Raw genomic sequence first — 12,489 nt, 5'->3', positions numbered from 1 at the left:
AATATGAAATTTAGTGTTTTTTCAACTTCAGGAGAGCTACATGTTGATGAAAACACCAAAAAAACACCAAACCAAACACCAAATCGGCCAATATTTGGTTCTAGGTTTGATGTTGTATCAAATCACTTACGCGGTTTTCCCAACACTGCGTGGGCTTAGGCTGCTAAATGGGCTTCTATGGCGTGGTTTTGGCAAAACCGCGTGGGCTTGGGCTTCTATGGGCGCAGTATTGGCAAAACCACATGCGCTTTTTATGAAAATTAGAAATGTGGTGCATATAACTTGAAAAATTATGAGTTTTGCATAGAAGTTAAGAAATTAATAATTGTGCAATTGAAGAAATAAGAATTGTGATTCAAAATCGAAAAAATTAAAGAAATTAAAAACCTATGATTATGATTATGATTATGCAGTCCAAAATCTATGATTATAATATAATCATATAATATCCAAAATGATCCAAAACCTATCATATTACATCAAATTTATTTAGCTCTCTTCTTACGCCCCTTACCACTCGATCCCTCTCCTCTCTCTATTTGGATATTCCTAAGCTGCTCCTCTAAGTTCCTAACCTGAGAATCAAGATCTTCTCTGTCTGCACAAAGGTTAACTACCTCAGCCTGAAGTTCCTCATATCCCTGATGTTGTTGCGTGTACACCTGCTGAATATCCTCGTACGCTTTTCGAGTCTCGTCATACACATGTTGGGATTGCTGATATGTCTGAGAATATGCCTCCTCCCTTTCTTGGCTATAATGATACACGGCAGTCCTCATCCCATCAAACATACAAATCTGGTTCTCATATCTTTCCCGAATCTCAGCCTGAAAATCCAAGAAAATACATTATGAGTACATATTATATATAATTAATAAGAAAAATAAAATAACTAAACTCACCGTGGTATACTGATCAATTTGCAGCTCTAACTCATGGCAACGAGCACGAGGCACCTCAGGAATGGAAATGTAAGTAGTCTCCCCATCAGGTCCACACACGACAAACATCTGAGGATTACTAGCAGACACAGGAACTGGATGATATGCATTCAGAGGTTGTGGGTTGTAAACAGGCTGTGGTGGATGAGAAATACGTAGCTCACGTCTCATCCCTTTCAGGCCCACAAACTCGAAGTTGCTAGCCCGACTAATAGGGGGCAACAACGGACCCAGGGAGACACGGTTCCACCATCTATAATACTGATCAGCAGTCTGCTCAACAACAAAAGAAGACGCATCTGGCCAAGGACCACCACTAGCATAAACTTCATGAACTTGAGTTCTATCCCACGACTTCGCATCACTAACATCTGGCATGGGAGCACATGGAACTCCATAACGTCCAATCATCTGCCTCCAACATCTGTCACCACAGTACCAAACCATGCAGTCACGTGTGGCAAAAACAACTCTGTGACGTGACAACACACAAGCATGCTGCACAACTGGATCGTCAAAGGCATAGACAAACGCCAAGGTCTCCACTCAATAGATGACAATGATCTAATATCAATTTGAGCACGAGCCATACAGACATTATTTCTAATCTTCCCCCTGTTACGAGTCAAGTGAGGCCCTGACCAACTACCAAATCTACGGCGAGTATCAACAATCATGTCTATGTTAGGACAAAGAGTTCGAAAGTACTCATAAAACCAAATCTCTAAAAGTCCTGTGAATCCTGCAATTTGAGGACTTCTACTTCCGAATGTCTGTGAAGCTTTATATAACGCCGCTATCAATGTGGCATATACTGAGCTACCCAAGTCATAATCTTTCATAGCATGCAAACACTACACCTGTCACACCCCGAATTTCGACAGAATTCGGAAAAACAATATTTGTTCCCGACTCTTCGATCTTCGAGGTGTGACGCACTCTCAACTTCCTAAAAACCCATAAACAGTTTAAATATGCGGATAATTAAAAACCAATAAAAATTTAAACAAAAGTCCTCTTCATTACAAAAATTTACAAATAAGATTAGGTTACAAATCTCTTTTTAATAACTCTTTATTTAAAATTACAAATGAAAATGCAAATAACATTGTCTCAACTGAAAATCTATATCACCTCAAGAGAAAACAAAACCTATCTTGAAATGCGACGCTAACGCAAAACCACAAAAGAACCAACCTTCTTCAACACTAAACCTGTCAAGACTTATCAACTATGTTCATTTAATGAACACACCCGATAAGCAAATATGCAAATCGGGTCAGCATTATAAAAATGTTGGTGTGAGTAGCTCTAAAATATAATATATATTTATACATATACATACACAATCCATAAGGCAGTTAGTTCCTCCACCGAGGCGCCTTAACTTCCAACAACTAATACAACATTCTTAACTACAATAAGTAAGGCAGGTAGTTCCTCCACTGAGGCGCCTTAACTTCCCACTAACCACACAACAAACCATACACATAATAAAAAGGCATTTAGTTCCTCCACGATGCGCCTTAGGTTCTAACTAAACTACTAATCAGCCAAACATATTCTATAAATTACAGAGTGGGTCGTCTCTGCCCAAGTAATTAGTTTGACCCACACTTCTGCAAAACCATATACAATCATCTATCTAAAGATACATCATTAACCAACACATTACCATAATTATATTAATTTAGGCTTTCTTTACGTGTCCTTAAAATCACGTCGTATCTATGTCTTACCTAGTTTTCCTGTCTACCACAATCGCTTCCCAACGCTGAACATGTACATCCACATGCCTCCCCTTACATAATGAACCACTCCGTGCGTAACTACCCTGAGCGGGATGCCGCACACCAAGTAACCCTCACACGAAAGCCATTATGTAAGCATCGCCACTATTTGCATATAAAATATCAAGCGTCTCGTTCTAATTTTGCGAACGGAATAATCAAGCCACCATTCGGCTACGCCAGAAGGGCCATTCAGCTTCACTGAAACGCCAGAAGGGCCTATCACATTACTTATGCCAGAAGGGCCATTCAGATTCACTGAAACGCCCGAAGGGCCAATCATATCACATACGCCCATCACTAGGGCCAAATCACATGAGTTGTAGTAGCTAGGTTTTAAGATTTTCATTATGTAATTTATTCAGGTGTCATACATTAATATCTCAGAACCATACTTGTTCTTTCTCATGCCAGTATACTTAATTGTACTGAAGCTCAACGTTTCTCGTTATAATACAATCTACATTATCACGTGCCAATACTATTCATTGCACGATATCCAAATATCTCTATATCAAATCTCGAAACTTATTATTTCACGTGCCAATTATATATTGTACTACACCATATGGAATATCTCAAGCCTTCATAAATACTACAATCCATTTAAGTAGCAACTCATAATAGTAATCAATCATGTAACGTATTCGTTCAGTATATTTATGTGAACTCAAGTCACCATCAAAGCCCAATACTAAAGTCCATGAATCTAAGTCTGTATATAATTTAATTCTCATAAAAACGTATATATCTAAGTCTTATAAGAATTTCCCTCTTGTTACGTGCCAGTATTTATATTCTCTACACACTACTCACGTCAAATCTAAATTAGATAATGACAAACAAAGTTATACAATTTCCGATAATATTTTATTACTACATTTGTCCATATTCTTAAATATGTGAAAAACTAGAAAAAGTCAACATTCCTCAGTCAACGGTCAAAGTCAAAGTCAACACATCATTGTCAAAGTCAAACTGTCGTTTCCATGTTCAACAGGTTCATGGTCATAGCCATGGTTCATGGCTAAGGTCAAAGGTGCAGGGCTCATGGGCTCATGACTAAGGCAATGGTTCGGACCCAACTAGCCAAGCCCAAACCCAAACCTTAGAACCCGGCCCCAAAAGTCTAAACCAACTTATTATTCAACCTGACCCAATTGGGACATAAAGACCAACCCACATAAAATTAGAAACCGGCCCAAAGGAAACTAATTAGTTTTGGCCCAAACAACTTTGAACTGAAACCGGCCCAAAAACTAAAATATATTTTTGACCCAAACAAAACCAACCCACTTGGTCCCGACCCAGGCCCAAGCCCAAACCCAACCAAGTCGTCTCCCTCAGCTGCTCCAGCATCCTCTTCCTCCACCGCACCAGCTCACGCCGGCCACCATTCCTCACCTCCTGCTTCCAGCGGTTTTGTTCATGAACAAAAACCCTATAGCTTTAATGAAAGCTCCAACTCGATTCCTCACCTCCAGCGCCAGCAGCTTCTCCTCCACCACCAGCCACCACTAATCCCCACTCGTCCGACACTCCATCCTAACCGAAAATACTCACAACAAAAACCCCTACAACTTTAATTCACACAAAACCCTCACATCATTCAATTACTATTCTTCATCAAAACTAGATCTATAATTTCGACCTCCATTACTGGCTTCTACGAGCTTCGACAGCTCCCATTTACAGCCCTCACACACACTACACGACCCCCATCACCAACAATCTCTTCAAATACACAACCAAAACCCACCAACCAACAACAAAGTTTGAAATAAAATTGGGCGCCGCCATTAACACTCCTCCGGAGCTTCTGCAGCACTCATCCATAAACCCCGACAATGTAACCACCGATTTCAACCAACAAATAACACCATCCCCTAGTTCAAATAAAAATATCCACACCACCTCATTATCCCAGTCCGACAGATAAAGGAGAGGGTGATTGTTTGGGGCTCGCGCCTCATGAACCATCACTTAAGAGTTTTCAACAGTTTAACACTTCAACATAATTTAACAATACAACACGACGCCAAATAAAAACAGGATAATGAGCAGTAACAACAGACAGAAATCTTAAACAGAGAAATATGTCCGTATACACCAATACACGGAAAACTATAAATTCAGTGAAATAGCAAAAATAACTACTCACCTTAATTAACAGCTCGACGAATTTCTCCTAGTCCGAGTCGTCGCGCTCCAACGCTCGAGCAAACAAGCCGCCTCCATTTTTATTATATTTTATTCTCCAAGAACCCTATTCTCCAAAACAATATGAATATATACTTGGGTTTGAAACCCAAACCCAAGACAGACTCGGGCCCATAAACCAGGCCCACATATCCCAAATCCAATCCAATCAAATTTTATATAAATAATTAAATTAATTAATTAATTAATTAATTAATAAATAAATAAATACGTATTTTAAATACGGGCGTTACAACAACATAACAAACTATTTGCAACGGCAAAAAAGCGTTGCTAATAATTTTCGCAACGCTTTTTAAGTGTTGCAAATATGGCGTGGGTAAAATATTGGAAATTTTTACAACGATTAATAAGAGTTGCAAACTGAAATTTCCAACGGTATTAAACATCAGAAAATTGGGTATAGGTACACAGACGCAAATTTCTTATGTTCAGAGGAAATAGCAAACTTTTTTTTTGTTTTTCCTCCATAAATGCTGAAATTGGACAAAATTTGAGGTCGACTTTTACAATTTTAACCTCTTTTTATTAGTCCCAACTAAAGAAGCCAACTACCAACTAAAAAAAAAACTACAAACTGGGGGTTGCAAAAAATAATAGTGGGTTAATCAAAATAACTAAAATTCATCCAAAATCTACAAATTTCCAATTAAAAGTGAGATGAATTTCTAGAGAGACCAAAACAATGTGGAAAACATCAACTTCAAAAACGGAAAAAATGTATGTTGATTACAACTAATTTCAATACAGCTTTAACAATTTAAAATGCATCTCTGATAATTTTGAATATCATGTTTAAGCTTTGTTTGATGTAATTCAAATTGTGAAATTGTGAAAGGACAAATGGGTTTTTTTTATAAGACAATTGTATTATTTGATTGCAATTACATGTTGGAGCAATACACACGACCGATGATAAAGATGGCCTCGATTGACACACACACCTACAACTAGAATTACATTAGAATTTGATTATTATTTATTTGTGGAAGAAATCTTGCGATTACAAATGAAAGGGTAAAAGGAAAAATAAAAGTTTTAAAAACAGTTAATACACCCAAAAAAGTGACATGTTAAAATTGTAGTAGAATCAAAAGATAATATTGGTCTTTCTCTAGACAAAAAAGACACTAAAGAAAGTGTCTAGAGCCCAATTTCTAGTATTAGACATTGCAAACAGAAATTTCCAACGGTTTTTAAGCGTTGCAAATATTATTTGTAATGCTTATTTATGCCTGTTTGGTACAAAATTTTAGCAATGTTTTTAAATTTGTAACAATTATGAATCGTTGCTGATGGGGGTTGCAAATAATAAAAAAAAATCATATTTTGTAGCAACTAGCTAAACCTGCCCCAACCAAGGTGAGAGAACGCTAACATTGTGTCAGCACAATTATAAATATATGCTGGAGCCAAAGAGGCAAAGGCTGAGGGACTATCGGTTTATGGAGCTAGCCACAGCTTAAAACGAATCTACTACACCGATATCACTCCCTGAATCAAAGGGCCAGTAAGTATCAGCAGATGAACCCAGAGAAATCCCATCTGATTCCAAGCAAACATTCAAATCAAGATACACCAGACGAAACATCAAGTAATACCAAATAAAGATGGGAACAGTAATCATGATAAACTAGAATTACTAAGAATCTTCAGTACAACTGATTGTCATATAAATCTTGCTCCAACAGATTTAAACATACTGAATCAACTGAAATCAAATTTTTTATCGTCTATTACGGTCCTAATTCACCACAAAAAAAACATGTCTTCATCACAACAATCTCCACCAGCACAACACGCCGACTCCACCCTTTAGCGATACTGAAAAAGTGCAAACAATAACAACAAATCATAATATGCATCTTATTAATTCAATAGCCTTGGAGAGAAAGGAAATCATGTCCCTAATTTAATAATCCACTTTCTTTCTTTTGGTCTAAAAGACCAAAACCCATTAGTGTCAACTAAAAACATACCTTGATAAAGCCAATTTCCTAGGCATTGCTTTGGAAGCACTGCCTGCAACACATGAGACCATACTTGCAGATCAACCCATGGGGGTTTCCACAAACTCAGTTGCACAAAATTCAAGGCTTCAAGTCAATAAAAAATAAAAAATGAGAGCATGTTCTCCACAAAAGGATGAACCATAGACATAAATTGACATAATGCAATTCAATGAAGAAAGTAGAGGAACATGGTTTTATCTTCCCCTGAATCAACAGATAAAGTTTTGCATCAAACACTGTGATTGGCTGTGAGATGCAGTGTACATACACTAAAAGCCTATACATTCATTGTTTGAACATGTATAATTGTTTTTGGTGTGGTGTCTGTGAGATGCAGTGTACATACACTAAAAGCCTATACATTCATTGTTTGAACATGGGTGGTGTCTGCCTCTCGAGTACATAAAAGTAAGAGGTGTTTACATTTTTTAGTAATAATTCTTAGCAAATTATTAACATCAGTACCAATCCCTTTATAGGATTTACATGATTTCAAATGCAAGATAGTATTACAACACAAATCACAATAAATAATAATGATTCGATCCCTAAACTAATTATAGTCTGTATACTATGAAGTAGAAAAAGTATTACCAAGTGCGAGAACCGGGACCGTAGGTCTTAGGATGAGAATTCCACACGTTCGAGTGCCCCATCTTCAAATTTATCACCGAGGGAAAAAGAGGCTCAAGAGTGCCAAAGTCCCACATAAAATAGAGTTCCGAAAGTTTTAGTCATTTACCCTATGGAAGATGCATCCAACTCCTTCATAGATAACGTAATTGTAATCATTAAAACATGACGTGTAGTTTCTAGGCTGAAAAAAGGATAAAAAAAAAAAAAAAAAAAAAAGACAATGTATTTGTAAGATATCATTTCAGTGACAAAATGCTTGTTTCTCAAGGGAACAACAAAGCACAAACAAAAATTGCTCCTTACGGAAGAAGGCCTTCTTCCAAAGGTTCCCACATGTTAGTAATATCAGTTGATCCAATAGATGTGTTCAGATGGAGACCAGCAATCTTTCTCTGGAAAAAGGAAATTCATCTTAGATAATGTAGGTATCAAGTGTATTAAGTGCAGGTTCATCAAGGTAACGGTCATCTCTATAAAGTGCCAAAGCATGACCAATAAAATCCACTGTATTGTCATCGAGACCGTATTTCCGAATTAAGAAAAGGTTAACAAATATTTGTGAGGATAAACTCATGGTATAGTGTAACAATTCTCGAACCATTTTTAAGTTTTAGCAATTAATTCCTAAAATTCACCCAAATAAAGTAACGCTTTACAACATGTTTTCGAGAGATGGAAAAAATTTAAACACATAACTTGTAACCTATGATTTTGAGAGATGGAAAAAATTTAATTAAAAAAGTCACTCTAGGCATTCATTTTTCACACTGATAAATCTTAGGGTCTCTTTCGGTCAAAATTGTTAACATATAAGATAAGAATTTAGGCGCTACATCATTCATCGTAAAAAAGAATAAAACTAGTAGTGCAAACCCATATATTAGAGAAGAAAACCAGCCAAGAGAACACCGATGTAAAGAAAGGAAATGTGGTGGTAACAGGACGGATGATTTAAGAGATTACGTGGGTAATTTCCTGTTGTAACACATTGAACTTCATGAACTTCGGGAGAGCAGTTGCAACACATTGAACTTCATCAACTTCAGGAGAGCACTCCAGCTGCAAACAAAAGATTTCTTCGAGAGAACTGCACCCAGAACCACAAATGATATTTGATTATCACTCTTCTAATTGTATATGAACAATAATATATATGTAGAACAAGGATATATCTGTAGAACAAGGGTATATACGCATATTTACCTGCTCTGTGTAAACAGGACTACACTTGGTTGGTAGAGTTTTCAGGGATCTTAATCTGTTTGTATAACCCACTCTGCCAATCATATTTAATTGAATCAGCTGAAAATGTTTCTTAACAAACAAGGCTGAAACATATAAACTAGATGTATTACAATGTATATTTGTTGTATTTGACTTACTTCTCATCCAGCTTTGGTGCCTTTGTGCTTGCAGTGACATCCCATAACTTGACTGTGCAATCAGCAGATCCAGAAGCGAGTGAACCTTCACCACTGACATGTCAATGGAGTGGTTGAGTATAAAAGATAGATTGCTCTTGTTATAACACATTACATTAAAATAATGTAGGCAAACTTTAAAAACATTAAAATAATATATAATAAATAATAAATTAATTATAAGAAACAGAAAAATCTACCGAATATTACAAGTTTACAAATCAAGTTTTATGTCTTTGTTGAATGGAACTTACAAGAACTTAGTGACTACTAAATACCTTATTGATGTCGATAGTTTGGAAGAAATTGCCTAAAGTGATGAAATCCCGCAAGCCAAGCTTTGTTCTCTTCGATCCCAGGATTGTAATTGTGTTGTAGATAAGCTTCCAGCACCCACCAACCTTCCATTTAAATAGAGTAATTACCCAACTGATCTTGTGGTCAGTAAAATTTATTTACAACATCTTTTACCTTATCCAGATTTTCTGTAGGATGAGGAGTTGGGTTTTGAGACTCTAACAACTTGACTAGATCTTCAATCTCGGATTTTTTTGCAGATGGGACTCCAAATATGCCTCTGTTAATGCCTTTGCAAATGTTTATTCAGTACAATTTACTAGAATTACCACTCAAATGTGCTGCTACAAGGTTGCAGTATAAAAAGGAGAAGGTAGGACAGATCAAAAGCTTATATCTTAAAGTTCCAGATGGTTATACCTTGTATTGCATGATAAAGGCCTGCTTTGATATGGGGAACCTTTTTATAGTCATCAAACACTGTTCCTTGTTCTTGGACATTATCAGTTAAACCAGAACTTGATTCATCTGCTTTGATGGCATAGGTAGGCCCAAACCCCGAGGGGTACTCTCCAAATCAAGCCACTCTCTTGATCCTTAAGAGAGTGACTGATACTACTCTAGGAGCTCTTATCATCTCTGAGATCTTAGGTGAAGAGGAAACAAGTTGCAACATGGGACAGGTGGTTGGACAAGCACCCCAGCCATGGCCTCAGTTACAGATCTTATTACCTAGAATGAAGAAACCTGTTCAAATAACCAAAATTAGAAAACAAGAATATATCGTAAAAAGTTAAAGAACTTGATGTTTACCATATGTTCAAGTTTTCTGCTCCATTCCAATTTGAATAACTTATCATAAGTTTTTTATAAGGAATAACATTTCAGTACATATTACTCATAGGGATGAAAACAACAAGCCCATTCCAAGTGAGGACTAGACACTAAAACTTTTATCCCCTATCCTATACCTCTAAACTACCAAGCACTACGTGTCTAAAATTGGATTTCGTGTTTTCCTCCTTCTGTATATGGGTTACTGGGTTATAAAGAAACTGTAACCAAAATAAAATAATATTTTTGCTTCAATTTCTTATGATAGATAACTGAAAGGACAATTAAATGAGAAGATACTTCACTTATTTTTCAAAGAAAAACTTAAACTAAATATCTTAATGCAATTTGCAATACATGAGTCAAAATATAGAACAAATCAGAGCTACTTTTACTGTAAATACGGCTGTGTAAAATTCTAAGTGTTGTTCGTATAAAACTAAAAAGAAATCATTCAACTTTCTTCTAACCCTTATCTCCTTTAAAATCCACTTACTCTGCAAAATGGTTTACCACACATCCTTTAGCAAAACTCGAAGATTTTGTGTAAGGCATTTGTTTAACTATATATCAACAGCAATGACCTTTCTAACAGGTGGTATATCAACATAGGCATAAATGCATAATGTCATTAAGTAGGTTGACTAAGTTTTGAGAAGCTGTCTCGAGTCCAAACATTAAAAGAGTGAATCACATTATAAGTGTAAAGTCCATCTTTTAGATTCATTCCAATTTTCTAATACTGTGATGCATGTATCAAAGCACAAAATTTCATTCTGGGTTATGTTAACCTAATCAAAGCTAAAGTGTAAATTATAAAAACTGACGAAAAAGACTGACCCCTTCGCCGATACGAAACTTTACACACTGGACAATGCGAATCTGACTTCATGGATTCCGTAATGCATAAACTGAAAACAGTAGGAAAGAAAATTAAAACAAACAGAAAAAAAAAAAAAAAAAAAAAAAATGATTGTTTCTACTTACTTGCAGAAGACATTGTTGCATGTTAACGATACTGCCAATTTCAATAGACTTAAACTGCAACAGAAAAAAGAATATCCCAAGATTCAAGAAAAAAATATTTGAGAGAAAATTGAAAAGTCTATTGCATAGATAATTATTACCATATTGGGCATTTGAGCTCTCTACCCATCTCTAAATTATCATAAAAGGCACAAAACTTCAACAATAACAGCAAATTCGAGGTGAAGTAGTTTCACCTTCTTAGTTTGCATCATCAAGCCATTGCAGGTGTAGATACCTGCATCTTGAAGCTTCTTAACATCTCCAGCATTGATTCCTTGTGAAATCACTACAAACAAACAGAAATGTCAAAATTAGGTTGAAATAGTATTGTTTCTGTTTCATTGAGAACAATCAACAAATATTCTCAGATCTGAAGTTAATCAAACACAAGTTTCACTCCAATTAACGATGAAAACTGAAAAACACTCAGTTATGAAGTGAAAAACAACTAGAAATGAAATCCACAACAAGTGAAATCGATTAACAGATCATTAGTCAAGTGAACGATCTGAACTCATGTTGAGTTTTGATCTAAACATGCAAATCTCCCCTTATTACGAAAACTCCGCATAAACTTCTTCAAATCAGTGTCCATGTATTCAAAAACAAGATACAGAACAGTTTTCCCTTCTTTATTCTGTGCTTGTTTAACATCCAACAATCTAATTTGAACAAAAAAATAAAACTAATTAAACCCTAATAATAATAAATAAAACAAGCCTAATTAAATAAAGATTGATTATTTATACCTGACGACGGAGGGATCTAGAGAAAGCATTCTGAGAATGGAGATTTCACCGAGGGTTGAAGGAGAGAAAGAGGGACAAGGGTCACCATAAGAAAACCCTAACCTAGCGGCTGTGAGAGAGAAAGAGAGGTTTTTTATATACCGAGCGCGTTCTTTTCGAAATTTCGATGTTGTTTTGGTTTTTTGGATTTGTAACACTTTTCAAACGATTTTCAAGCGTTAGCAGTTAATTCCATAAATTCATCAAAATAAAGTAACGCTTTACAAACTTACTAACAGTAAATAACCGTTGCAAAGCAAAGAAGGTGCGCGTGTTGCAAATATCCTATTATGGTGTAGTGAAATCAGATACGTAAGCATAATATCCCAGTCGTACTGTAGAATGATCATTGGGAAACAGAACATGCCCAATAAAAAATATAAAAAAAGCCCTAACATATACATCAACACCCTCACTACCAGGTAAAACAATCAAAAAGCTAACTCGGGTATCGGGGATCTAAGAGGGGTCCATATATCTTGATCTTAATATGAGATAGCTTAATACCATAAGAATCATAA

General features: G+C 36.0%; 1 protein-coding gene and 1 long non-coding RNA gene across 15 annotated transcripts; both read right to left on the bottom strand.

Moving 5' to 3' along the window:
• Positions 1 to 375: 375 nt before the first annotated feature.
• Positions 376 to 1,447, bottom strand: LOC147502239 (uncharacterized). Its single transcript, XM_086603864.1, has 2 exons — positions 903 to 1,447; positions 376 to 827 (listed from the first exon to the last, which is right to left on the bottom strand). Exons 1-2 carry the CDS (start codon positions 1,386 to 1,388, stop codon positions 486 to 488), a joined length of 828 nt encoding a protein of 275 aa, XP_086459990.1. The 5' UTR covers positions 1,389 to 1,447; the 3' UTR covers positions 376 to 485.
• Positions 1,448 to 6,560: 5,113 nt separating this feature from the next.
• On the bottom strand, positions 6,561 to 12,097 carry LOC147502238 (uncharacterized). 14 transcript variants are annotated; one of them, XR_015221628.1, is made up of 15 exons: positions 11,930 to 12,079; positions 11,695 to 11,842; positions 11,375 to 11,466; positions 11,139 to 11,192; positions 10,992 to 11,062; positions 9,738 to 10,064; positions 9,492 to 9,607; positions 9,299 to 9,421; positions 8,982 to 9,074; positions 8,803 to 8,875; positions 8,563 to 8,686; positions 7,903 to 7,991; positions 7,558 to 7,780; positions 6,931 to 7,047; positions 6,561 to 6,775 (listed from the first exon to the last, which is right to left on the bottom strand). It is a non-coding gene; the product is annotated as an uncharacterized LOC147502238 (long non-coding RNA). The 14 variants fall into 14 exon arrangements; XR_015221629.1 differs by having other exon boundaries at positions 7,558 to 7,728; positions 11,375 to 11,842; positions 11,930 to 12,097; XR_015221624.1 differs by having other exon boundaries at positions 11,375 to 11,842; positions 11,930 to 12,085.
• Positions 12,098 to 12,489: the final 392 nt, after the last annotated feature.

The sequence above is a fragment of the Coptis chinensis genome, chromosome 4 (assembly GCF_015680905.1).
Source record: "Coptis chinensis isolate HL-2020 chromosome 4, ASM1568090v1, whole genome shotgun sequence".
In the NCBI taxonomy this organism is placed as follows: Eukaryota; Viridiplantae; Streptophyta; class Magnoliopsida; order Ranunculales; family Ranunculaceae; genus Coptis; species Coptis chinensis.
The sequence above is the reverse complement of the archived record's forward strand: the minus strand, read 5'-3'. Positions and strand labels throughout refer to the sequence as shown.

Excerpts from the sequence above, each read along its gene's own strand:
- LOC147502239 (XM_086603864.1), bottom strand. The coding sequence starts at position 1,388 with ATGGTTTGGTACTGTGGTGACAGATGTTGGAGGCAGATGATTGGACGT. Across the intron at positions 828-902 it reads AAATTGATCAGTATACCACG|GCTGAGATTCGGGAAAGATA; the intron begins GTGAGTTTAGTT and ends TTGGATTTTCAG.